This window comes from Lissotriton vulgaris, chromosome 8, assembly GCF_964263255.1.
Source record: "Lissotriton vulgaris chromosome 8, aLisVul1.2, whole genome shotgun sequence".
In the NCBI taxonomy this organism is placed as follows: Eukaryota; Metazoa; Chordata; class Amphibia; order Caudata; family Salamandridae; genus Lissotriton; species Lissotriton vulgaris.
Window position 1 is genome coordinate 97,758,088 of NC_141696.1, and position 27,524 is coordinate 97,785,611.

Sequence of the window (27,524 nt, forward strand, 5' to 3'; positions counted from 1 at the left end):
ATGCAGGCCGTCGTGGACCTTGCAATGAACTCCGAAACTGAGGCGGTTCCAGAGGTTGATACAGGAGTTGTCGGGCCCTTAAAGTCACAAACGTGGCAGATCAAACTCCATGAGGTTGAAGTTATGAGCACAGGCATCGCCGGCATCAAGGCTGCAGTGAAGTGGAATGGTGCAGTGCAGTGTGCCCTGCCCGTGGGTCATGGTTCAGGCAGCGGCTCGGTGGAGGCAGCGGTGTCAGTGAGACCAGCGCTGGGGTGCAAAGTCGGGCGGTGCTCATTGATGTGCTCGCAGGTCACGGGGCAGGCAGTGACATTGTCACTACTGAAGCAGATTCATCAGTAGACCCAGGGATGTGGTGTGAGATGGGGCAATGGGGTATGCAGGGGCACAGGTGGCGGTGCAACCAGCAGCATCTGTTGATGTTCTGTAGTCGATGGCGCTGGCGCTTGGGGGCCAAGGCTGCAATGTGGGACGAGAGGTGCATCAAGTAAGTTACGAGCAGTGTCCCGAGGCCACGGTGCAGCCAGCGGCATCAATGACGTTGTGGAGCGGTGTCATTGGGGATACCAGGGCAGCGATGTAAAGCAATGCAGTGTAAAGTGCGCTGCCATCAGGTCACGGTGCAAGCAGTGACCCATTGGTGGCATCAGGTGGTGTCGTTGCTAAGACCAGGGTTGTGGTGCGAAGCGTGGTGATACTCTCTGCGGTCACGGAGCCAGCAGTGATATCGTTGATGTTGTTGTAGTGGTTATTTTTCTGTTGCAGGACAAAACACACAATTCACAGTGCAGGTAGCAGATGATCTCAAAGTCTTTGCTGTTCCTGAGACTTCTTGAACAGGGGCCTAGCTCTAATTAAAGCCCTTGGAGAAACTCAGGATGAGTTGTAGAAAGTTAAGTCCAGTCCTTCCACTGCCCAAGACAGAAGCAGCAACTGCATGCCAACCCAACAAAGCAACACACACCAAAGGTAAAGTGCTCCTCATGGCAGCACTTCCAGCTCTTCTTCTTTGCAGGTTCCTTAGTCCATAAGGGTTCTAAAGTTCTGGGGTCAGGACCCAATATTTATACTACTTTTTGCTTTGAAGTATTTGGCAGAAAGTCCCTCTTGCTCAGTAAAAGACAGTTCTGTCCTCCCTGGTCCAGCTATGCTACAGGGGGTGGAGACAGCATTATGCAGAGCGGCCAAAGCCTATCTGTCAGTGTCAACTTCTCCCACCACTCTAGTCCAGGATGGCCCATCAGAGTATGCAGGGCACACCTCAGGTCCTTTTGTGAGAGTGTCTGGAGTGAGTGCACAAACCAGTCCCTGTCAATCTAAAACCAGATGTTGATTCAACTGGCAGACAGAGGCACAGGATGGTTAATCAAGAAAATACCTACTTTCTAAAAGTGTAAACAAACAAATTGTCTTGTTGCCAAATGTTATATACCAATTCAAACACAGAGGACCAAAATATTCATTTTCAATGGCCCTTGTGATTTATTTCACTTTTCTTCCATATAAATTCTCTTCACATGTCTTTTTGAAGGGCACACTTTTTTAATGGTTCAAATATACACTACATAGATGTTTACAACAATACAAAAAAATATACTATCAAACAACAATAACGTTTTTAGATTCAATGAAAAAAACTGTGAGATTGACCTTTCTTACACCAGCCCTTCATTGAAACAAAATTACACCTGGCGGAATTATCATCTTTTGTTAATAACACAATGCATCCTGCTGGTGTAAGCTGCCGGGAGTCGCCAACTCTGGATGTTTATACTAAAGGAATAGACATATTGCCATACCTCCCAAACGATATTAGTTTGTAGCAAATATTCTTCCCCCAGAGGCTGGGCCAACATGTTTGAAACCCTCTGTGATTAAAGGGGTTCTCCTCAGGACCAGGACTTGGTCAGTTCTGTGAAAGGTAATGTTTGACAGTGAATTATAATCTTCGAACTTAAATATTACCCTCTCTTTTGAAACCACATTAAGTTTCATTGTCATGAAGTACCTTAATTTTTCCTCGTACTAAATCAAGTGGCAGTGGCAATTTCTTATCCAGAGTAACTTGAAGCAAGATTTAAGGTATCTGTATCTCCTGTAGTGGATTTGCAAAGGTAAACCTGAGAAAGGAGTAGTGCGTTCTAGCATTAGCAAGTCTGAATCATGTTTCGAGCGATGAACACATTTACATTGCCGCTAATGAAACACATATTCAATATAGTTCCAGAAAGAATCGTACTTTGATGCTCCTTTTGTTACTTTAAAGCTTCCTGAAACTGATGTTCAATCAATTTCAAGCATTATTTTAATCGCATTTTTTTTAAAGAAAGTGATCAAAGGTGCTCGTATTGGTGGAAGTGCGTGTAACTGTTTTGAACACTCCCCCCATATTGTAATTAAAGCAACTTGCCTTATCAAACATGAAGAACTCGGATAGCTTCTCTTTCTGTTATGTGCACAGTGTGTTTTTTTTGTTTCCCGTACCGGCACTCCTGCAGAGTGGAAATACAATCAATCATTGAAACTATGTTGTAAATTGGCAGCTACTGTTGCGTTTGTTGAAAATTGCCCTTACATAGTCCAGCATTGCAACTGTGTTGCAAACTCTCAGGTTGATATTTTGATCCTGAGAGAAGCATTACGTTGTTTTGAGCAAAAGCTCATATGATTACTTGCCTTCAGCATTCAACTATGTTCTGCGCCGGTCGTTTCCATTACTCTTCTTCTCGTGATCTAACATCAGTCTCTGAACTGTTAATGTATCTACTCCAGAAGACAATTTGTTCTGTCCAGGGGGAGGCCCATCGACCCCAGGCATGCTTCCGCTCATATCAGTCGATGAATAGGTTAACATGAGAGGGAGCAAACCTGGAGCCCATTGCTGTCCTCTGCAGTTGGTGGTATCACAGACTGTCTTGTATGAAATCGTTTTTGGATAATATTATACCTATCATCTCTAATATCATTTGGATTTTGTTCATAATGGTCAGCTTTCATGGAGTGTAAAAATGATTTGACACCAATGAAACCTAAGTCCTCATGAATACATGTCTAAAGACTAGTTTTATCAATGGTTATAAACAGTAGCTCATCTGACCAAGGTATAGTGTGGAACTTGTTCAAGATGTCCTTGCCATCCTGAATATAGAAAGGGAGATTGCTGACAGACTTTTGAAGCTGCATATCTACATTCTCTGAAAGCCTTTCTGTAGGGGGTTCCCACTCCATATATAATAGGTCTCCCAGGTGTGAACACCCTGTTTTATGAACATTAGACAATATGTGTATGCAGGGTAATCTCGCATTTTTCACTTGTAGATACTTGAACTTGTCTTCAGATAACAGACATCTATCTTTCCAATCATTCAATTTCATGTTAATGAATTCAGTTAAGTCTTCCATAAGATTAAATTCCACTCTTTCATAACATTGACAATCATCTAGTTGTTGTTTTATTTCATGAAAGTAATCCTGTTTATTCATAATCATTTCCGCCTTTGTCAGTTTCCTAACTCACTATGCTAGTAGCTTTGTGCAACCTCCATATGGCCTGTTGCTTTTCCAAAAACAGATTATACCCATGTTGCATGCATGATTTAGTGAGTAAATGTAACTGTTATAATTCTTGTATGACCCTTTCTTTAAAGATGTCTATGTTATGATGAAACATTGCAGGAGGTACAAACTTGGACCGTGGCTTAAGACCACTATCAATGTTGACATTCTCCACAATATCCAATTCATACAGTAGCGTCTCAATATTGATAATTTCATCACTTTCTAAAGATAACAATAGCTGCAAATCTCGTACATCTAACACAGTTTGCACCGAAGTTAAATTCTTTGCAACAACAGGGGTGAACTTGTTAGGGCGCTGGTTGGAAAAATCTTTTAATTTCAAAGAATGGATGAATTTAAAAAAATCTACATGTACATGAAATGAAATGAAATGAAAGTAATCTTATAATGCGCAACTAAGCCCGAAGGCATCAAGGCGCATCAGTGGTATAACCCATTTGTGAAGGGCAAAAACCCTTATTCAGTAAATTTTTCTCATCCTCATTCAGGCTTCTGTCTGAGATACTGATGGTTTCAAGCCCCTTTCTTTTATAAATGTTCACATTCATGTCATGTATCGTTCTTTCAATGCCTCCCTCCCTCAGTGGCAGACCCATGTCACATTCAGTTTGCGCTTCTAAAGGACATATTTATAGGCGCAGTGGCGCAGGGCAGCCCAGCAAGTCACCTTGATGTGCTGCATTGTGTCACTGGGGAAGTGCAGGAATGTGCCATATTTAAGCAATACAGTGCATTCCTCTGATTCCCCCCTGTGCTGGAACCATTTCGGCAGCCGAGCACCAACACAGGCACCCTTGCGCCAAGGTGCAAGGGTGCCTGTGTTGTAGGCAGGATTGTTTTTGTACAGGAAGGGGCACATTCCTACACAAAAACAATCTATAGAGGTGTTTTCCTCTTTCTATGTTTTCTGAAGAATGAAGCACAGTTAGAAAGAGGAAAAAATGAGGTGAAATTAAGATATTTCTTCTCAATACGCCTCACACTCATTGTTATGTCTCAATATCTTTTTCATTTCCTCTGATTCCATCTGTAATTTTGCAACCTTAATGTCAGCATATTTTATTAATATATGTATCATAGTAAAAGAGGCATTTTGTAAATTATTTTCCCAATCATTAAAAAGATCTTCATTCAGATATTCAAATCTTAGGAAAATCAAGATACATAAACAATTAGGGATTTGATACATAAACCTTTGGGGATTTGTTTTTTGTTTAGGTATTGCTGTAAAGTAGTGCCAATTCTTGTTTCTTCAAATGTTCCAACTTCTGGAATTTAACTCATAACCTTTCTTTCTGTTTGTCCTTGTTGCCATTGTTGGCTTTGACCCCATTGCAAAAAGATCCTGCACCAAATCTTCGCTTCTGTCCTTGATCTTAGACATATTCTTATATCAATAACACAATATTAGTCTAAAACTCGTGGAAAGGGAGGGTGATGATGCCCACAAAATCTGTTACAGGCCAAAAACAACGGCAGGCAATCTATATCGCACTTCCGACAATGTTCCAAACAATTGGGTCCAGTGCACTCATTCCCTAGTACCAACCATTGAATGATAATTCTCCAAGGCAGATAAATATAACAAAAACATATGAGATAGATAATATTGGTGAGCAAATGACAATATTATTACCATTTTACATCCTTATGGGGGTATAAGAAATATTGGATCTTGTTAGACCTGACATCTTTGGTGTGGTCTTCCCTCAAACTTTTCACCTTCACTTTGCTTGTTTTGCTGACTTTGTTTTGGTTGGCCTTATGTGCACTTTACAACTGCTAACCAGTGCTAAAGTGCTGGTGCTCTCTCCCTAGTACATGGACCCATTGACTTACACCCAATTGGCACATTTAATTTCTGGTAAGTCTATAATTGTACTACCTGTACCCAGGCTTACAAAATAAATGCTACCAGTGTCCCTACAGTACTCATTGTGCCACCCACTAAAATATCCTTTTAAAACATGTCTCAGACCTGCCATTACAGTTTTAAACTGCCATTTTGGCCTGGCAAAATAAACCTTTTGCGAGGCTTAAGTTCTCCTTTTCAATATATATAAGTCATACACATGCCTAAAGGGTGATAATTTGGCAGAAATATGTTAACCTCTTCCCAATAATTCAGTTGCAGGTCTTCCTCCACTATTAGTTGTATTCCTATCCCTAGGGGACACAGAATACATTTGCTCTTTTGTCCTCCTAGAGATGGTTTTATCGACAACTGATTCATATTTTCACCCTGATCCACCCACTCACACCTCCAACTCATACAGGGACCCCCTAGACCTTCCTTCAAAATACTGTTGCCTTTAAGATGGAATTGTAGGCTCCCCACCCTAAGCTTCTGTAAGTAGTGTAGAGAGGAATTCTATGATGAAGCATGCCACCTAAGGGTGGCTGAGGGTTTCCATCCTGAATACAGGCATGCTTCAAGAGGAACAGAGACACTAATATTCTATGTAGAGGCACCCTATCCATAGACCATGTGCACCTTTTGTGATTTGTAAAATAATTAGATCAGAGCTATAACCTACTTCTAAACCCTGCACCTTTATTCCAAGCACACTAATCTGTAGGAAACATATTTTTTGTGACATCCCATAACAACAAAACTCAAGCAGAATAATTTTCAACCATTCTTTTGTGTTGCTGCTACCTTGTACAACAAAGTTTACCTCGTATTGGCCCCATCAAAAAGAAATAAATATGACTCATTCTCTTATTCTCATTTTCCGTTCTTTTAATGACAGTAGAGTTTGTGGTTGTGAAGGTGTTTATAAATGCAATTTCTACCTACGAGAAATTGCATTTTGGAAACCACAAAATCAGTGGACTTTGAAAGTGGTGACGTAAATACCTTCTACAAATTTGAATAAGCAAGCACACAAACCTGGAGAGCACAACCTACTTCAAGGATTTTCTGCTGCAAACATTTTATAAAACATTAGAACAAAATGTTCACTTTGGAGCCCAATTGCCACATTAATTACTTTGCTGCATTTGGTTGTACTAACTGCATCACACTACCATTTTGCCCTTTATCATTCACTTCACTAGGTCAGTTATAACAGGACCAACTCGCCCCTTCAGCTGTCTGGTGATGTAACAATGGCTGTTGTACATGAGTAAGAAGAAATCCCTCTTAGCACTGTATTGGTACATAGTAGAGGTGGACAAGACAACAAATTAACAGTGAGAGTTGGCTCGGATCTCAGTGCCCATGCACGAGCCCAGCTGTGAAAATTTTTGTTGTGTAACTCCCACAACAAACCAAGTAAAGTATGATAAAGTCTCTTAAAAGTTAAAAAAAAAGTGCACACATTGAAGATTTGACATTAATAGGGCACATTGTAGCACTTCACTAGTAAAAGTGATAATTTTGTACAACTGGTAGCCTGAACACACATATTTATTTGAAAGTGATTTATTTCATAAGTGAGAATGAAGTAAAAAGAGTTTTGGTGAAATAAAATATCTGTCTAAGAAGGCACATGAAACCTAACAGTGCCTCCAGCTGAGCCAGAGCCAGGCTTGTGCCTGACTTGAACTTCTAGTAAACAGTAAAAAGTAAATCTCTGTTTAAAAAGAAAGTTAAATAGGATTAACTCTATATGAAGCTTAAGTGGGGTCACTGCAGACCCTCAATGATAACAGTACAATGCATTACAAAAAAGAATAGCAACTTTGAATATGACTTTTTATACTTTTCATGCGTCCTATCAATAATGAGTAAAACTCATAACATTAACTGAAAAGAAACTAACCTGAATGCCACCTTTCAAGTGCCACCCAAATATTGGTGCCCCATGTGTCTGTATGACACCCAAATCGTGGTAGCTACCGCCTGTCCCCAGCGGTGTGTCACCAGCACCCGCCATTCACACAGGTGCGGTAGTCATTGGCATGGAGACATGCCCAAATGGCAGTGGGCATGCTCCACCACCCAAATCACGGTGCCCCATGTGTCTGTATGACACCTAAATCACGGTAGCTACTGCCTGTCCCAAGTGGTGTGTCACCAGTAAGCATGGGTGAATTTTGCGAATTCGCAGTTCGCGAATTTGCGTATTCACGAATTCGCAATCCGCAAAATCCGCGAACTCTCGCAAATTTGCGGATTTTTTTCTTTTTTTGTGTTCGCAAGGGTTTCTGCCAGTTCGCAAGGGTTTTGTACCAGTTCGCAATTGCGAACTTACTTGTCGGCTCGCAACGTTCGGGACTATGTTGCTTCTACGTCTGGCTCATCATCACAGGTTCGCAGCACCCTCTGTTTACCATTGCCACCCTCTGGTTTACCCATGCCACCCTCTGGTACATCACTGCCACCCTCTGGTTCATCACTGTAGATTATGGGGGGGAAAGCAAGCACACCTGCCCTGCTTCAAATGACAGTCTGGCACCTGCTTCCTTATCTGTAATTTGCTTTCTGTTGCAGTGCAATTTTTTTTCACAGGACCTTTGTGGCCTACTTGTAGCTATTCTATGAGCCTGCTGTGAGGTTCAGAGCAGGGTCATAGAATAGTTGCAAGTAGGCAACTGAACTCTGGAGGGGCCCCTCAGGAAGCACTACAGGGAATGGTTACTAATGATGAGTTTGAACTTTTGCACCTGCTGAGTGCTTTCAGTTTTGCAAAACTCTTTTTTCTGCAATTTCGCGGGATTCGCAGGGCGCGAATTTGCACGAGATCGAATTTGGAAGCCGCGAATTCGTGCGAATATGCGATTTGTTTATTTTGCGGCGTGTTAGTTCGCAAGGTTTTGTGTGTTTTAGCGAGTCGCTTGTAGCGCAACGGCGCAAAGTTACCCTCACGGTCGTTCACGGGCGCGGCCATCTTGTTTGCATGACGTATTTCCGTTTCCGGGCGCTATATGTAATCTCGCAAAGTGCGCGGCTCGCTAGTACAAGTTCGCGTGTGATCGCGAGGGAAATCTCGCGCGAACCTACCCACGCGGTCGTGGCCATCTTGTTTCTCATTCATTGCTATGGTTCTGGGCATGCTTTCTGTATCCTCTCTGAATCTCTGCCATCCTTTGCTTCTTTGAAGTTTTTTTGGATCTATTTTACTTATTATCTATCCCTCTATTTTTCTAGCTCTATATTTTTGTGTTTTCTGCTACTTTTGGTTCATTTTAAACTACTTTTTTAAACTCTTTCCTTTTCCCCTATTCTATTTCTTATTTATTATTTACCTTCCTTTCTGCCCAGACCATGGTAAAGGGAGCCGGGAATCATCCTGTGAAGGGGAAGCCGTGCCCGGCTCCCGTGCGGGCGTTTGAGGGGGGAGACAGTCACAGCCCAGGAGATCTTCAGCGCGGAGGAGGTGGCCGCACTAGTTTTTTATGTTCAGCGCCGCCTCCCCAGGACCATCATGGCAGGTAAATGTAAATTGTAAATTGACACTTGTATAGTGCACTACTCACCCGCAAGGGTCTCAAGGCGCTTGTACGAATACCGCTGTGGAACCCATCCTGTCTTTCCCTGTGAGGCGTCCACTCCTGGGCACCTCCAAGGTGGAGGCCAGGCATCCTTAGCATTGTGGGGGCCGTTGTGGAGATTAAGCAAGCTATTGGCCAGAGTTGCAGAGTTGGACTCCATGATTGGAATAGGCACCGAGGCGAGAATTATCAGGTCCGTGGAATTTTGAGCCCAAGACCCGCCGAGGCGGGGAATTGAACCCTGATCCGGGCTAGACCTCTGCATCAGGGTCTGCCGCTCTAATCATTGAGCCACACTTCTCCATGTGAGTAGTAGTAGTAGCTATTTCTGCACTACTCTGTTTTCTCCTGCTCTGTGTGTTATTATATTGCAAATTTTTGTTTTTTACCAAGAGCAATACTGCTGCTGATTACATTGTAGGTAAATTATATTTCAAAATCTTCCGTGCATTTCAGGTGCACTGCTCTCCTTCTCAGTAGCGTTGCTACTATGCTTATTTGTTTTCGATTTTGTGTTCATTTCATTGGCCTGAGAAATTATGTATGAGTGTAGTTTAAAGAACTGCGTAATGCTAGACAGTAAGGGTCAGATTTTTAATTTCTGGCGCGTCCCTGCAAAGTAGCAGGGATGCGCCAGTAATTGTGCGCCACGCCACCACCACCCATGGTGCGCCGTATTTACAATGCGGCGCACCATGGGCCCAAAACGTCACTGAAGCGTTACGCATCTGTGCCGTAAAGGCGGCGCATTGCTGGAGTTGCGTCGCAACAATGGCGCAGCTCCAGCAATGCTCTGGGGTGCCCTATCTCCCTAATGCTGCGTCAAGCCGTACGTCTGCTTCAAGCAGGCGCAGGGTTTGAGTCACGCATCAAGATCCTAAAAGTGACTGATTGAAATCTTGTAGATTTCCCTCAGCCACTTTTAGTATGCGTTCCTGTGCAGGAACGCCCTCCCTTGCGCCGGAACGTCCCCTGATGGCGCAGGGCTTTACAACGTGATGCATCTCCCATATGCGTCACACTGTTAATATACGCCGCACCATGGCGCCTCTTTTGTTCTGCCGCTGCGTCACAAAAGTCACGCAACAATGGAGCAAAAGGGCCGCAAGGGGCTTCTAAATCTGCCCCTACAGACTCCAGTCCAGTCCTTCCTTTGTACACCTGGCAATAAGAAGAAATAGTGGTGGAGGATTGATAGTTTGAGTATTTTAATGACTGGTTAATGTAGTAGGAAACTTTTTAGTGTTGTCGCTGATCTGCAATCACCATGGACTTTGTCTGTCACTTCGCGTGCTGCGGACTGCTGCCTGCCAGTCCTAGGCGAACCTTTTTAGTAGTTTGTTTAGTGAGTTACATAACTTTCCAAGTCGACGGTCCGCAAATCAAGCAATACTAATATCGTAGTAGACCACATGAGATAGGTCAATGTATTCCCGTGGAATAGTTGTCTATTTGCTATTTCACCAAATTATTTTGTTATTGTTCTTTTGAAATGTTTGATTTGGTTGACAAATATCATCCATGTTTTCTGGTCTTTCTTTCTTTCATGTTGTACATCAGCTCCCCCCAGGGGCAAGAGGACACAGGAGGAGGAGGGGGCTGTTCAACAGGATGCAGGCCAGGATTGGGCAGGCGAGGGCTCCTTTGCTGGCCCGGTAAGTTTTAATTTTAATATAGAGTACCTATTTTTTCCTAGCGTTCCTCATTCGATTTTATCTAAATCGGCTTTGATCTTCTTGTAGACTGTATCTAAATTCTTATCCTGCCTCGACTATGACTCCCTGTGGTATTACTAGATTATTTGTATTAGTCTGTGTGTGTAGCTAACTAAGATTGCACATTTGGCAAAAGGTGTAAAACGAGACTCCCATTCTAGTCAGCAATAGCTCTATGCACTGAGTGCAGTCCTCTGGGATTGTCCATAATGTCTTTTCAAGTCTTCTAAATGTTTAGGTGTAAAACGAGACTCCCATTCTAGTCAGCAATAGCTCTATGCACTGAGTGCAGTCCTCTGGGATTGTCCATAATGTCTTTTCAAGTCTTCTAAATGTTTATGCTTCTTTGACAATTACCAACAATAAAAAAGTGAATGACCACCAAGAAAGAATAAGATACTAGTACTTTACTTTTGGTTTGGATAGAAGGACAATCCATACTACTACTGTTGCAGGGACAAATCTGCACAAACAGAACTATGGACACTAAATAGTGCATTGTTTATCAATTATAATAGACGCAGGTTGACTTTCCACATACCTCAGTGATATCAGTCTTTGAAGAACCCCGAATCTCCTTACTGACTAGATAGTGTGGCAGAGTCATTTAGCTCCCGAATTCATCGATGATTGATCCCCAATGATGATTATCCAACGCAGGACATGAGTACGGAGTCAGAGTCCAGAAGTGTCAGAGGCACGGACTCATGCTTGCAAATTGCAAAACCTTTTGCTCATTCACTCTTGACCAAAAACCACAGAGTCTATTTAAGTTTTAAAGCTTTATTAAAAGTAAAAATATGTATTAAAATCAAGCTTGTCATAAAACATAAAGTACGGTGAATTAAAAATGGAAAAGTGCTTATAGTGATTATTTCACACATTTATTGTGGGCGAGCCGAGCCCTCACCTGGTTTGAACTTCTTTTTGGTGCTAAATCGTTGGTCCCTCTGTCCTAGTGGTGATGATGATGATGATTTCTTCTTAGAAGTGAAGCTTCTGTCTGTTATGAGAAAAATGGTGCGTGTTAAAAAGCAAGCATTCATCAGTTGTGCCAAAAAGTGCAGCAAGACAACACCCTTCCCTGGAAAAAGGGAAATTTTTACTTTAGAGTAGACAGTCACAAATTATTAGATTGGTTTCTGTATTCACATTTCTTCATTCCTAGACAAAATACTAGTGAGTGGTGTATGTCTATGACATCTAACATTCTTAAATGTACTTTGTAGGTGGAACATCTGGTGCTGGGCCCAGCACGGAGGTGGAGGAGGAAAGCTCTGGGGAGGAGGCGGTGCAAGTGCTGGACAAAAATGCTGTGCGGGTTGCCACGGTAGTGGCGGGCAGTGGTAAGCTCTTATATTCCTTACTTATTGGGATTGCAGACTGCATAGTGTGCTCCCCGTGAGAAAACGTAAGGTTTGTCCAGATGAGAGACATGAAGAAGAATGATTGACATATAGTTTCAATGGATGGATGCCTGGATCATGGTACTATCTGACTCTTAGATAGCATATGTGTATCTAGAGAGAGTAGACGGTCACTGGATGAACTAAGTGTTACTTTGAAGAGCATGTAACACCACACCCGCACGTCCGTCCCAGTGTAGGAAAGGCAAGGAAAAGAAGCTGTAATACTAATTTTGTCCGAATACTACCATGAATAGTAGCAGTAGTTTGTATTGCAAGCAGGGCATATATCCGGCTATTACGATGGCCACTCACTACCTCTGTTGATAAGTTTAGTAGAACTCGGTCATTCATGTGTGGATGTTTCACTGTTCACTCAATAAAAAGCTAAGCACCTAAAGTCATCCCATATGTAAGCAAATACATGCCATGTGCAGTGATAGATAATCAGATTATTTATCTTCTTAATTTTCCTTTTCTAGTATTCATTGGCACTGTAGGGTGAAAGTTACATTAATTAAACTGTAGCCCTTGTAACAGAGTATTCTCAGTGCCACCCATAATAGAAAAGTAAGAGCATCACCACCTGCATGTACTGGACTGGTACAGTAATGCAAGTCTGTCTCACTCATCATGGCGGGCGTCTGTTTTTCTCGGGTGCAAGTTGACTGCGCTGGCATTATGCCGGCTTGCAGAAGTTAACGTACCAATTTTGCTAAACAAGAGAGAAGAAGAAGAATAAGACTGGTGTACTGTCATAGTCGACTCTAAAGGAGTGAGTCCATAGTGCTCGTAGAATTGATTCCTTAAACTCCCACTAATGTTAGAGCAAGGATGAAAAAGTGGGATGTTAGATAGATACTGGCCACAATAGTTATGTACTGCGCTTGCAAGTTGCTAGTTCTACTGTGACACAACTTTCTGCTGAATCATTTTGTGTTAATCTTAAAGAGCATTGGTTACAGACTATGTCTTTTTCTTTCTTCATATAGATGCTCCTTCCAAACCAACATGGAAGGAGCTGACTAGACGGGCCCGGCAACGGAGGCTGGAGGCCACTGTCGCCGAATATCGGCGGCTGGTGGCCCAGGAGGAGGAGGACACGCAGAGTACGTCTACAACATCTACGGTGATACCTGCATCCTCCTCCGCGCTCCCTGGGTCAGCCAGTCAGCGCAGCAGGTCTCCAGCGGTACGGAGCCGGGGTACCGCAGCCACCCGCCACCGCCGAGCAGCAAAGAAATCTGCTGCCCCCCACAACAGTAACAAAAAAAGTATGCACCACCTTTCCCTTAGGGTCTCCTACCTCAAGCAGGAGCTCCTCAACACCAAAACCCTGCTCGAGACCCTCCGCAAGGAGCATGCCGACCTGGCCTGGAAAGTCAACAGCAGCAGCCAGCAGTAGGAGAAGACTGTCCCTTGCCCCTTTTTTAAAGACTTCTGGGGGGTGGGAATTGGGAGTAGGGTTTTTTGGACTTTTCACGGACATTCGTTGGGGTTAGGGAGTGGGGGTGGGTTGGGTCTTGCGGGAGATTATTTTTGTTAGGGATATAAATATACTTTAAACTATATCTTAGCATACGTGGTTTTTTTACTGCTTTTGAGGCTGGTGAGTGGGGGTTTAACAGTAAGTTTGTTTTCCTGAAACTTAAGTGGCATCTTGATTCAAGTTGTGTAATTAATTGCCCAAATGTTTTCAAAACTAAGTGCCTCTCACAGAGTAAGTGAATTCAATCAATAGTCCTAGGACTTTACAAGTACTAGTGTCAGTCTCGCGTCTCGCCTAATACTCCATTATACTTCCTCCCCCCAAACGCTTATCTTACCTGTAATTTGTGTTTGGAAATAGGGCTAGGCACAGGGCTGGCTACACTGCAAATGGCGATTAAGGTTGGCAATTCTGGGCGGATGAAATGTCACCATGGCGGTGGTACTAGTGGTGTTACACAGTGGCAGTTGCAGCATCTGAAAAAAAAGAAAATTAAACCTTGTTTGTCCTTACCGTAGCATTAGAATGGTACAATAGAGAATATAGCAGCTGACAGTACACTAGAACAGTGCCACAATGTAGCCTAACAAATGGTAAAGTATTGAAAGTATAACTAGTACTTGCGTTGAATTTCTTTGACATTGGCTACTAGTACAAGAAATAGTACCAAAGGTGAAGGACACAGCAGCGTAATAATTTGCCACGTCTAGGAGGAGGATGTTCTTGATGACCAATCAAGTTGATGGCGCACATGAAAATCTGCTTTCATTTGCCAATAGTGACTGAGTGTCAAGCTGAGTAAGAATAGAATATATCTTTGGATTCCTTCTCTAGCTTGTTGCTATGACCTTATCCTCCCCAGCAAGTGTGTGGAATTATTGCTGTCATTTAGTCACACATCAATCAAAACCACACAGCCCGGGGGAAGAGGGTTAGGGTTTGGAAAATGGATGGGAATGGGGGATTTAGGGAAAGTTTTGTTGAGAGAAGAAAAAAAAGCACAGCATGGACAAACAATAATTGAAAATAAAGAAATCTTTGGGTACAAAGCTAACCATAAATCTTTTAAGTGACATAAAGGAAGTGCATGCACTACTGCATGCATGGTTACTGAAAAGTAAGTAGTACTTTCGACAAGCGTGACTGAAAGAATGCAACAGTACAGGGCTGCAGCGTTTTCACTTGCCTATCTCTGCACTCAGAGAAACACTTCTTACATTAAATTAGGTTTAAAAAATAGCAGAAGTAAAACCTATAGAATGGCTGTAGGGATGAATTTAGAAGCAGAGATCAAAGAAATGCAGAGTCACACTCATAGAGGTTCACAGCAATAACATTACTTAAAAGATAATTAGAAAAGAACGGATACTGTATCTGTATGTTGTTGTAGTTGTCCTGTTGAATTTGGTAAGTTGCATGCATCAAACCATTCCTCTTATTAGCGGGACTCTTAGCGGGAATCCTTCATTCCAGCTGACGCTCCGTCCATCAATGTTGGTGACCAGAAGACACCCTGTCCACTGCCTGCCTGGCGGATGCTGAATTGCGGCTCGCTAATGTGAAGCCTGACTTCATCCTTTTTTTACCATTGCACAGCCTGAAACCCGGCCTGTAATTATTGATGGAAAAACAGGAAGTGATATTAGAACACCACTGACAAATAAATATAAGGTATGTACGCTGTGTAGTGCAAACAGTCACACTTTGAGTTTAATATTTTTGAAAGTGCGTACTCTGTCCGAGTCTCCTTTTGAAGGATAAATAAGTATGGGTGAAATAATTTAGCGGATCTTTCCCCTCAAGCTAGGTGTACTGTAAACTGTGTTTTAGCACAAAATTAGACCTTCCCAGCAGTGCTCCCAGACCCTTACTAAACACAGTCGCAAAAATGTAGAAGACCCCCAAAGAGGTCTCAAAAAACGAGGCCTAGTAGAAAAATGGTGACAAATCGTACTTTGAAAGTAAAGTAGGCCAAAATCCCCCCTTACCCACCGTGGATTGTATTCAAACCACTTGCAAGCAAGCAAAAGTATCCATACCCAGCATCGGTCCAAGACTCGCAAACCCCCCCACAAACAGCCGCCCGCCCAAACACATGCAATACAATACCGCTAACCCTAACGAGCCCTTAGTTAAGAATAGTGGCAAACGCTTTCTTTAACTAGGCCAAATCCCCCCTTTCCCACCATGGATTTTCTTCAAATCACTTGCAACCAAAATTACACATTCCCATGAATGCTCTAAGACCACAGAACTCAGTTGCAAAAATCTAGAACACCCCGAAACACATGCAATCCTGCTGCTAGTGCTAACCCTAACGAACCATAAGTTACAAAAAGTGCCAAAAGGCTTTTCAGCATAGTGTTCTCCAAACCACTTTTATCCGGTATTAGACCTTCCCAGAAATGCCCCAAGACCCGCCAACCCACCCGCAAAAAAGCAAAAATGGAAAATCTCATACTTACAATATTTTTGGCCTTCTGTCCAAACACGCTGTGCAGCTAGGCCATAACTCCCCTTTTCCACCATGGATTTCCTGAAAAACAAATGCAATCAATATTATACTGTGCCAGCAGTGCTCCCAGACCCCAAAACCCACCCACAAACACCCGGAACACCCCCAAACAGCACCTCTAAGACAAGCAAGTCAGCAAAAACGCAAAGAAAAATTTGCCTCCGATTTTGTCCAAACCACTTTTATCCGGTATTAGGCCTTCCCAGCAATGGCCCCTGAGCCGTCAACCCAGGCGAAAACAAGTAGAAGACCCCCAAACAGCCAAAAAGCAAAACTACAAAAATGGGGACTTAGTCATTTTCAGCCCAATTTCCAAAATCACTCCGCGCGCGCTCTGCAGCTAGGCCCTAACTCCCCTCTGCCACCACGGATTTGCTTCAAACCTCTTGCAATCAAAAGTATCCATAGCCAGCAGTGCTCCCAGCCCCCGAAACCCACCCACAAACACCAGGAAGCCCCCCAAACAGGCCCCCAAAAATGCTAAATTGAGCAAAATGTCAGAAAAAGCTAAAACTTTTTCCGCATGGATTTTGTCCAAACCACTTTTATCCGGTATTAGACCTTCCCAGCAATGCCCCAAGACCCACCAACCCACCCGCAAAAACACACCACAACCCCCAAACAGGCAAAAATCAAAAATGGAAAATCTCATACTTACAATATATTTCGGCCTTCTGTCCAAACACGCTGTGCAGCTAGGTCATGACTCCACTTTTCCACCATGGATGTCCTAGAAAACAAATGCAATCAACATTAGACTGTGCCAGCAGTTCTCCCAGACCCCGAAACCCAACCCACAAACACCAGGAAGCCCCCCAAACAGGCCCCCGAAAACATGATAGTGAGCAAAAAGGCAAAAACTTTTTCAAGTCTGATTTTCGCCAAACCACTTTTATCCGGTATTAGACCTTCTCAGCAATGGCCCCAGAGCCGTCAACTCACCCGCAAAGTAGTAGAACACCCCCACAAGTGCAGAGTCTTTCTTCATTGGGTGTAATCCAGCCCTCTGCTTTGAGAGAAATAGGAGTCTGGAGGAGGAGGATAGAGGAGCATGTTCTTGTGAACTTGTGAACCTGAGGAATGCAGACTGCGGCACCTTCAAATCAATAAGCAAATAGGTGAAGACAGTTCTGCTGATGGGCTTGTTTTTGTGATTAGGTGATTAAAGTTTGTATTTATATTGACTTTGCAAAACAAAGAAAGACATACACACAGGAATAAAAGTGAATAAGGACGAAAAAGAAAGTTATTGATTCATTGGCTCATTTTCATGGCTCGGTGTCAGGGAAGCAGAGTTCGTCCTCATACTCTGCAAATTCAGGCGGGAGTAGGTCACCTAACAAAGAAGAAATTCCCTCATCTAAGTTGGTGTCCTCCTCGTCTTCTTCCAGCGTGTATTCTCGAACTTTGTAATCTGGTGGTATGAGGTGCTGATTCATCTTGATCATTGTTAACCTCTCCACATTTTTGAGCGAGAGGCGGGTCCTTTTGCAAGTTACAATGCCACCAGCAGCACTGAAAACACGTTCAGAAGACACACTTGCGAATGGGCAAGACAAGTAGTTTATAGCCAGGTTGGAGATCTCTGGCCACAATTCTTTTTTCCTATGCCAATACGACAATGGGTCATCATGAACATAGACCTCTGTTGAGTCATTCAGATAGTCCTGCACCATCGACTCAAGGTTCTCCACAGTTCCTCCACTTTGCTTACTTTTTGCTGGGACCTTTTGAGAAGCAAACCCAAGCTGAGTTAGCCAATCCTCTTCTTCACACAATGTTACTTTTGTGTCTGGTGCAGATGATCCGGTTGCTGGTGTCTTTAACGGCTGAGAGGTCACTTCTGCCACAGCCACAGGTGCAGAAGTGGATTATTTTGACTCCGGATGGCCTGCTGATGCTGATGTACTGCCTTTTCCTTCAATTTCCTGCCGTTCTCTTTCAAACCTCATGGCTGACACAGCTAGCCAACGTTTGTACTTTAAAACTTCTGCGTCACCAAAAGGAAAGAATGCTCTGCCTGCCAGTGCCTTTTTGTAGCATGGATCCAGAATAGTAGCACAAATGTAATGCTGTTCTGTGTGGATCTTTTGAAGACGTTCATCGCAAAGTAGGCGCTGTAATAATTTCTCCGCCACATCAAAAGCTTCTTGCTTTTCTTCATCTTTTTGAAACGTAGAAGACACCGCCTTCAGTTGGTGCTCTAGCATGCGCAACAATGGGATAGCTTTTCCCAAATTACAGTCCTCCCTGCTGACTGCACGCGTGAAGACCTCAAAAGGACGAAGCATGTCTGTCAGGCTTTTAACTAGCTCCCATTGCTCCGCATGTAACCTCAGGTCCTTCACAGCTGTATCCAGTGTAAGGAAATACTGATCGACTACCGTAAACTGCTCATACAGATGCTTAAGCATGTAGAAGGTTGAGTTGCCCTAAGGGAACTTCACTGGCTTCCCATAGCGGCCAGAGTGCAATTCAAGGCTATGTGCACTCTTCACAAAGCCTTTCATCATCTGGGCCCTGCAATCCTACAGCCTTTTGTCACTCCCTATGTTCCGTCACGTTCCCTTCGATCCGGGACCCTCCAGCTGGCCTCCTCTACCAGAGTTAGGAGAGCCCGCTGGGGAGGCCGCTCCTTTTCACACACCGCGGCTAAGCTCTGGAACACTCTTCCTCTAACCTTGAGAGGGACCACTAATCATCTTTCCTTCAGGAAAGCCCTGAAAACTCACTTGTTCGCCAACTCCTGCTGATCAACCCGAGCCCACACTAATTTAGTCTTCTGTCATAAGCGCTACGAGGCCTCCGGGTAGATAGCGCTATACAAGTGAATTTTCAATTCAATTCAATTCAGTTCCAACGTGTTGCCACCTCCTGGATGAGTGCTTTCACTGGCAGTCGACGTTCATGTAGCAGGCTCCTCAGATGCTTCCGGGCCTTAAAAGAATGGCTGAAATGTGTGCACATTCTTCGGCAGGTGGTCAGTAACTCGCACGCTGGACTTTCTTTACTCAAGAATTTTTTAACAACCAGGTTTATACAGTGCGCCAAACAATGCACTCTGAAATAGTGACCCAGATCCATGGCCTTAACTACATTGGCGCCATTATCCGTGGAAACATAACCAATCTTGCGTTTTATAGGGGACAGCCATTGAAAGACCTTTGTGTTAAACTCCTGCAAAATGTTTTCTGCTGTATGACTTGACTCCATGCCAAACATGGCTAGTGTTGCATGTTTCCGAGCAGCTTTAAAAACGTTGTCCGGGTCAACACCTGCCCTTAGCTTTGCTGTAACTCCTGAAAGAGAGACCCAGTGTGCAGTGATGCACATGTAATCAGTGCCTGCGCCACTGGTCCACATGTCTGTTGTCAGATGTATAGTGTGAACAGCACTCTTCTGCAAAGCTGCCCCAATCACCTTCAGCACATCTTCATGTAGTGCTGGAACCGCAACTCTGACAAAATAGAACCGGCTAGGAACCTTCCATTTAGGGCAGAGCATTGCCACTAATTCAAAAAAACCAACCCCTTCCACAAAAGAAAAAGGGAGAAGGTCCAGAGCTAGCATTTTAGCCAGATTAGTGTTATACAGACGCGTCATTGGGTGGTTGCGTTCAAATGGCGCTGCTGAAAACAACATGCTTCTAATGGTGGGCTGGACCATGCTTTTACGGGATGATGATGATGACTTCTTCGACCCAGTTACGCTCGGTGATGATGAACTTTTTCGCATTGGTGTCTCACTCTCTCCCACACTCTTAGTGCTGCTGACAGGGATACTGGATGTAGGTGAAGAAATGTTTGACGCTTCTTCCTCCTCGTCATCATCAGATGAAACATCAACGGATACAGTTTGATGACTTCCAATTCAGGCTTCCTTGATCTCCTTTAGGTGCGCATGCCATTGGACAGTGTGCTGTCTCTCAAGATGACCTCTCTGGCCTCCGGTACCATAGTTGGTACCAAGCTTACCACGACTAACTGCAAGCTTACAAATGCTACAAATGCCTATGTTTTCCCTTCTTGCACAAACACTAAAGAAGTCCCAAACTGCGGACTTGAAATGTCTGTTGGGGGCGGAGGAGGCGATACTGGTCATGCTGCTAATGCCAGATGAAGTGGAGGGTGTGTGTTGCCGAACTTTACTATGTTGTGCACTTGCAGCACCACTAATTGAGGAAATGGAGGTCGAGGTGGATGGAGGTCCCTTCTGGCGAGAAAATATGGAAGCGGTAGGTGGTGGTGTACTAGTTAACTGCAATGGTGGTGGTCCTCCCATTGCCTCGTTGACAACATCGCGCTCAGCAGCTTTTCGGGATTGGGTAAAAATGTCTGTTTGCTGCATGCCCGCTGAGCCTGGAGTGACGTTTATGATGACTGCGTCGTCGTCGTTAGAGTCTTCATCAGCAGGAGTAGTATACGCCACTTCTTCTTCAGCGTCATCATCACACTCCATAAGTACGAGAGTTTCTTGGACCTTCCTTTTACGCTTAGCTACCTTTGTCAGATCATGGTGTGCCTCACTCTCAGACGGCAGTGGTGGTTCCCGATTTGGATCCATATCATCAGAAGGAAGGGGGCTTGAAGAAGATGTAGACACCATCCTTGATCTTTTCTTTGCTAGGGATGTGGAAGACAATGAATGATCAGGAGGAGTGGCTTCCTCAAATGATACCTCGGCTTGAATGTCGATTTCCTGATGTGCCCCTACTTCGGAAGGAACAACTATTGTGGGCATTTGTGCCGCTCCATGCCCCTCTGCTTGCGCATCTCGTTGCGCTGCCTCTCCTTCCACATGTACTTGGGCTTGTACTTGCACATGTGGTTGTTGTTGGGGCTGTGGTTGTTGAACACTCGTCAGATCAGTTACAACAACCTGTGTTGATTGAGGGACATTGCTGCTACTTTCTTGCGATGAGCCAACATCACTGGTCGATGGTGATTGAACAACTATACTGGCGGCCTCTAAAGCACTCAAGGGCTTGGACTTAAGTTGGCGTGGTGGTGGTGGCACTGAGCCCAATGGAGCGGGGGTGCTGCTCCCAGCTTGGTCCCCAGCAGATCCCGCTGCTGCTGCAGGCGTACTTTTTTTTACCAAAAAATGTGGCGGCCGGCACACCAGTCTCCTTGGTAAGTGGTGCCACTTGCTTCTTCTACTCCTTAATGGCAACTTTCTTGCTAGAGGAGCTACGGGGAACTTTTTTTGGGGCCATCTTCTTCAGATGTCAGAACAGCAGGCCGCAGTTGCACGAGTTGCAGAGTTGTCTTGTCTGTGGCCACACGTGACGTCGTGTGATGTTATGCTGCACACACCGCTGCAGGACTTCTTCCTTGCACTGGTGTTTCTCTTGTGCACCTAAAAGCAATGGAAGACAGAGGAACATCAGTTATGCAGCCAAAAAAATCGAAAAACACACAAAAATCAGCACAATCCCATGCCATCCATGCCCTCCATGATGTTTCAATTCAAGACACCCCGCAGAAAGACTAGGCCCATGCACCACTCACTACCCCTGGGCATAATGGATGAAAGCTAGGCAAAATGGGTGCAGGCCTGAGAACACTGCCTGCATTCAAAATGGCCCCTTGCCTCCCAGCACATGGGCAGGGCCTGCCTGTACCAGCACTCAAAATGGCCCCCACCCACATGGCCAGTCCCAATCAACACCCCAAAATATCGAAAAACACACAAAAATCAGCACAATCCCATGCCATCCATGCCCTCCATGATGTTTACATTCAAGAGACCACACAGAAAGACTAGGCCCATGCACCACTCACTACCCCTGAGCAAAAGGCCCCAATAGCAGCCAAAAAAATCGAAAAACACACAAAAATCAGCACAATCCCATGCCATCCATGCCCTCCATGATGTTTACATTCAAGAGACCCCACAGAAAGACTAGACCCATACACCACTCACTACCCCTGGGAAAAAGGCCCCAATAGCAGCAAAAAAAATCAAAAAACACACAAAAATCAGCACAATCCCATGCCATCCATGCCCTCCATGATTTTTAAATTCAAGACACCCCACAGAAAGACTAGGCCCATGCACCACTCACTACCCCTGGGCATAATGGATGAAAGCTAGGTACAATGGGTGCAGGCCTGAGAACACTGCCTATATTCAAAATGGCCCCCACCCACATGGCCAGTCCCCATCAACACCCCAAAAAATCGAAAAACACACAAAAATCAGCACAATCCCATGCCATCCATGCCCTCCATGATGTTTACATTCAAGAGACCCCACAGAAAGACTAGGCCCATGCACCACTCACTACCCCTGGGCAAAAGGCCCCAATAGCAGCCAATAAAATCGAAAAACAAACAAAAATCAGCACAATCCCATGCCATCCATGCCCTCCATGAAGTTTACATTCAAGAGACCCCACAGAAAGACAAGGCCCATGCAACACTCACTCCCCCTGAGCAAAAGGCCCCAATAGCAGCCAAGAAAATCGAAAAACACACAAAAATCAGCACAATCCCATGCCATCCATGCCCTCCATGATGTTTACATTCAAGAGACCCCACAGAAAGACTAGGCCCATGCACCACTCACTACCCCTAAGCATAATGGATGAAAGCTAGGCAAAATGGGTGCAGGCCTGAGAACACTGCCTGCATTCAAAATGGCCCCTTGCCCCCCAGCACATGGGCAGGGCCTGCCTGTACCAGCACTAAAATGTCCCCCACCCACATGGCCAGTCCCTATCAACACCCCACAAAATCGAAAAACACACAAAAATCACCACAATCCAATGCCATCCATGCCCTCCATGATGTTTACATTCAAGAGACCCCACAGAAAGACTCAGTCCATGCACCACTCACTACCCCTGGGCAAAAGGCCCCACTAGAAGCCAAAAAAATCGAAAAACACGCAAAAATCAGCACAATCCCATGCCATCCATGCCCTCCATGATGTTTACATTAAAGAGACCCCACAGAAAGACTCAGTCCATCCACCACTGAGTACCCCTGGGCAAAAGGCCCCAACAGTAGCCAAATAAATCGAAAAACACACAAAAATCAGCACAATCCCATGCCATACATGCCCTCCATGATGTTTACATTAAAGAGACCCCTCAGAAAGACTCAGTCCATCCACCACTGAGTACCCCTGGGCAAAAGGCCCCAACAACAGCCCAAAAATCGAAAATTCCAAAATTGTAGTTGCAGCAACTGTAATGCCCCAAACAAACTTACTTGTGAAATTTCTAATCCAAAAGTGATCCAAAGAAAGTCAAAAAGGACTCAAATCCAAATATCCAGACGCATCCACAAAAAGTAATCCTTCCAGGGTCAAGATCCAAATGAAAGTGACCAGCACATGAAGAAAGCACTGGGAGGAGCCTGCTGGACAGGAACAGGAAGTTGGAGACTGTGGGGCACTTCCTTCCTCCCACCCCCCCAAAATGGACTCTTTGCAAAAAAAGTGCAGGCAAATGTCAACCTGAGGAGTTATTCTGATAAAAATCATCATTTTCAGAAGGTTTATGCTGCTTGCTGGTGGATTTCTTGTGCAGAATTGCAAATGCAAGATAGTTGCTGCCCGCCGCATCTACGTGTTCGCAATTGCGAACTCTCGCGATGCGGGCTGTGGAAGGTGGCAAGCCGCGATGACATAATCGCGGTCGCCAAACTCCCGCGGGATCCCGCAGCAAGATCCAAAATGGCTCAGCACATGCAAAATATGGAGAAAAACAACTCTGCAAACGCCGAATGACGGTAAGTGAATGCCGCGCGCCGCAATATTGTATCACCAAGCAAAAGAATCCACTGCGTGCGAATTTGCGAATTGTCAGCAAATTCGCGAGAGTTCGCGGATTGGGAATTCGCCGAAAATCCGCAAATTCCGCGAGCGGAACGGATTTTACGCCCATGCTTAGTCACCAGCACCCCCCATTCACACAGGTGCGGTAGTCATTGGCATTGAGACATGCCCAAATGGCGGTGTGCATGCTCCGCCACCCAAATCGTGGTGCCCCATGTGTCTGTATGACATTCAAATCGTGGTAGCTATCAGCTGTCCCCAGCAGTGTGTCACCAGTACCCCCCATTCACACAGGTGCAGTAGTCATTGGCATGGAGACATGCCCAAATGGCAGTGGCCATGCTCCGTCACCCAAATCACAGTGCCCCATGTTTCTGTATGACAACTAAATCACGGTAGCTACCGCCTGTCTCCAGCGGAGTGTCACCAGCACCCAATTCACACAGGTGCGGTAGTCATTGGCATGGAGACATGCCCAAATGGCGGTGGGCATGCTCCGCCACCCAAATCGCGGTGCCCCATGCGTCTGTATCACGGTAGCTACCGCCTGGCCCCAGCGGTGTGTCATCACCATGGAGCATGCCCTAGAGCCAATGGGAACGATGATTGTGGAGGCATGATGCAATTTTGAAAATCGCGGTAGGCGTGTTCCACCACAGCGGAGGCGGTCATTGGATGCATTTGAATGATGCACCATCGCGGTAGCACACACTGGGCTCCAGCGGTGTGTCACCGCCATGAAGCATGCCATAGAGCCAATGGGAACGATGATTGCGGTGGCATGATGCAATTTTGAAAATCGCGGTAGGCGTGCTCCACCACCGCAGAGGCGGTCATTGTATGCATTTGAAAGAGGCAGACCTGGACCAACAATTGCTGCAGCTTTGCACCTTTGAAACAACCCCAGGGGTCTACATATGTGTGGGAAGGGAGCCTCAAATTTCCACTGCTCCCAGAGCCTGCTGCCAGAGACCAGTGACCTGCCTCTGCTGCCTCCAGGGACTGCTGCCTGAGACCCCTCATCTGCTGCTGCCTCCAGGCACTGCTGCCTGAGACCCCTTACCACCCAATTCCATCACAGTTGTTCCATGTCCACAGGGATGGCAAGGACAGACAAGATCCGTGCCAGTCCATTCACAAGCGAGGAGCTGGAGGTCCTGGTGGACGAGGTGCTTACACAGTACCCTAGGCTGTATGGTGCCCCAAATGTCGTGGTAAGTCATCAAAAGAGGAGGTGTAGGGCAGGGGGCACACATGTAGTTGGACTGATGCAGTATATGCCTGAGGGTGTGGTGTTGTGTCATGCACTGACAAACATGCTGTCTCTAGGGAGAAGGAGTGTGTGTCCCAATGTCACAGGTTTTCCTGCCTGCAGTTGTAGGTATGAGTGAACTGTGTTGCGTTGTCAGCCATATAGTGACGCAGTATGTTGCTCATGCAGGAGCCAGGACAGTGATTGCTTGGCTAAATGGCTGTGTGTGCCCCTGTTGTCCATCTCAGTATGAGCCCATATGGTCAGCACAGTGCCCACCCACCAAGACGAGGTCATATCACTTCACTTACTGTATATTTTCTAGGTTTTTTCTCATTGCACTCCAGGCATGCACCATCTCAGCCTTGTAGATTGCACACAATCTGACTTGTGTTGAGGTTTTTTGTTTGTGAGTCCATGTCCCTCAATGCCACACACATGACATACTTGTCGATTCACAGGGCAGGGACATTGAGTGCTGCACATTCTTGGACACAGTGAGTCCACCCCCAGACACAGGTTGATATGTGATGTATGTGTTGCTCAGACATGCAAAGGACTGGGGATGTGTGCAAGCCACAGAGGTGTTTTTGTGCTGGCATCCTGCATGTGTGTGAGATGTGCAGGGACGGTGTTCCCCCTTACAACTGAATGCAATCACATCAAGTAATCCCATGCAGATGTTCCATGTGAGATGTACCCTAGTTTCGGATGGACATATCGTAGATTTTATAATGAGTTTGCATCTTGCTCCTATACTGGTAGATGTCGGTATATACCACTGTGTCACTGATCATTTCCCCCTCTTGTCTCCCATGCCTGCAGCTCAAAGTACACCGGCGTAAGGCCGTATGGAGGACCATTGCAGCAAAGGTGCGAGCTCTGGGGGTCCCTAACCGTCGGCGCACCCACTGCCACAAGAGGTGGAACGACATCAGCCGGCTGGCAAAGAACGTGACTGAGATGACCTTGGGGCTGCTTCCTCGCACTGGGCGTTTGGCATGGCGCAGCATGACACCGCTGATGTGCCGCATCTTTGCGGTGACTCAGCCTGAGCTGAATGCATGTCTGAAGGAGCATCAGCAGAAAGGCAGGGGTGAGTATTTGGGGAGGGTGACTTTGGTTGGGATAAGCTGCATGTGTACAGGGCCTGTGCCAGTGCTGGCCTATGTGATGTGTGATGCAGTGTCATGTAAGTGGCTGCTGGGCTGGGTGCCAGAGTCATGCATTTGCCCTACCTGTACTTACAAAGGTAATTCTCCATGCTGTGCATTCCCATTGCAGTCTGAGTTGTGCTCTTCATGTTTCTTCAGCATTGGGGTAGTCTGGGGAATCACATTGGGAGGGAACAGCAGTGTTCCCAATCTGATTGTGACTTCATCAATGCGTCCATTGCAGACACCCAGATTGTTGAGGCCTAGGCATCTGACAACAATGTGCACCAGTCTTTGGGTTCCAAAGTACAACATGGTGGTTGGCATGGGCTCTTTCTCATTGTGGACTGTCATTGCCCCCTCCTGTTCCATCCAGGTCTGTCAGTGGCAACAAGTGGTGTTCCCCCATCATGTCCCTAGGTGTGCGCAGAGCTTGCTGTGTGTCTGGTAGACTAGAGCCACAGGCAGGGTTTTGTGCTGTGTGGCCATCACATGGCTCAGTCATGACAGAAAATCCGGGTTACATGCACTGTTTGGGTCTACGTGGTGATTTGCCGCGATGTGATTGCAGAGGGTGGTGTGCAACATGTCGATTTGGTCCTCTTTTGTACTGCATTGCTTGCATTGGTTTGTTATTTTGCTGCCACTAACCTGACCCTGCATCTCTCTCTCATGCAGATTCACCTGTGGTCATGGAGGGACAGGAGCCAGACACCAGTGGAGGTGAGACTAGCACTACAGCTGCACAGGAGCCTAGTGACACAGATGTCACCAGCGCCTCAGAGGGGGACCGGAGTCTGCAGGAGACATCACAGCCTGAGACACAAAGTACCACATCCTCTGATGCCAGCGGGGATGCATCCATGTTGGCGGGCACAAGGAATGGAGACTCTGCATCATCTTCTACCACACAGCGGCCAGTACCCACCCTTCCAGCAACTTCCTCTGGTGCTGCCCGTGTCCGGGTCAGTAAGAGGGGACGAGTTTCCGTCACACCTGGCACCGCTGCCCCTGCCCCTGTCCCCCCTACTGCCCTCAGTGCTGAGTCTGTGGAGCTTTTGCGCCAGTTGTGTGCGGGCCAGACAGCTCTCCTCAATGCCTTCATTGACCATGACAAAAATTTGGCCCAGGTGGTTGCTTTCATGGAGGGCCTACATTCAGACGTGTGTGGGCTGCACCGTACTGTCTAG

General features: G+C 45.5%; 1 protein-coding gene across 1 annotated transcript; it reads left to right on the plus strand.

The window, feature by feature from the left end:
- Nucleotides 1-27,524, plus strand: LOC147693516 (uncharacterized). Its single transcript, XM_086936037.1, has 3 exons — nucleotides 1-237; nucleotides 25,946-26,276; nucleotides 27,013-27,524. The coding sequence occupies exons 1-3, from the start codon at nucleotides 1-3 to the stop codon at nucleotides 27,522-27,524; spliced, it is 1,080 nt and encodes a 359-aa protein (XP_086792163.1).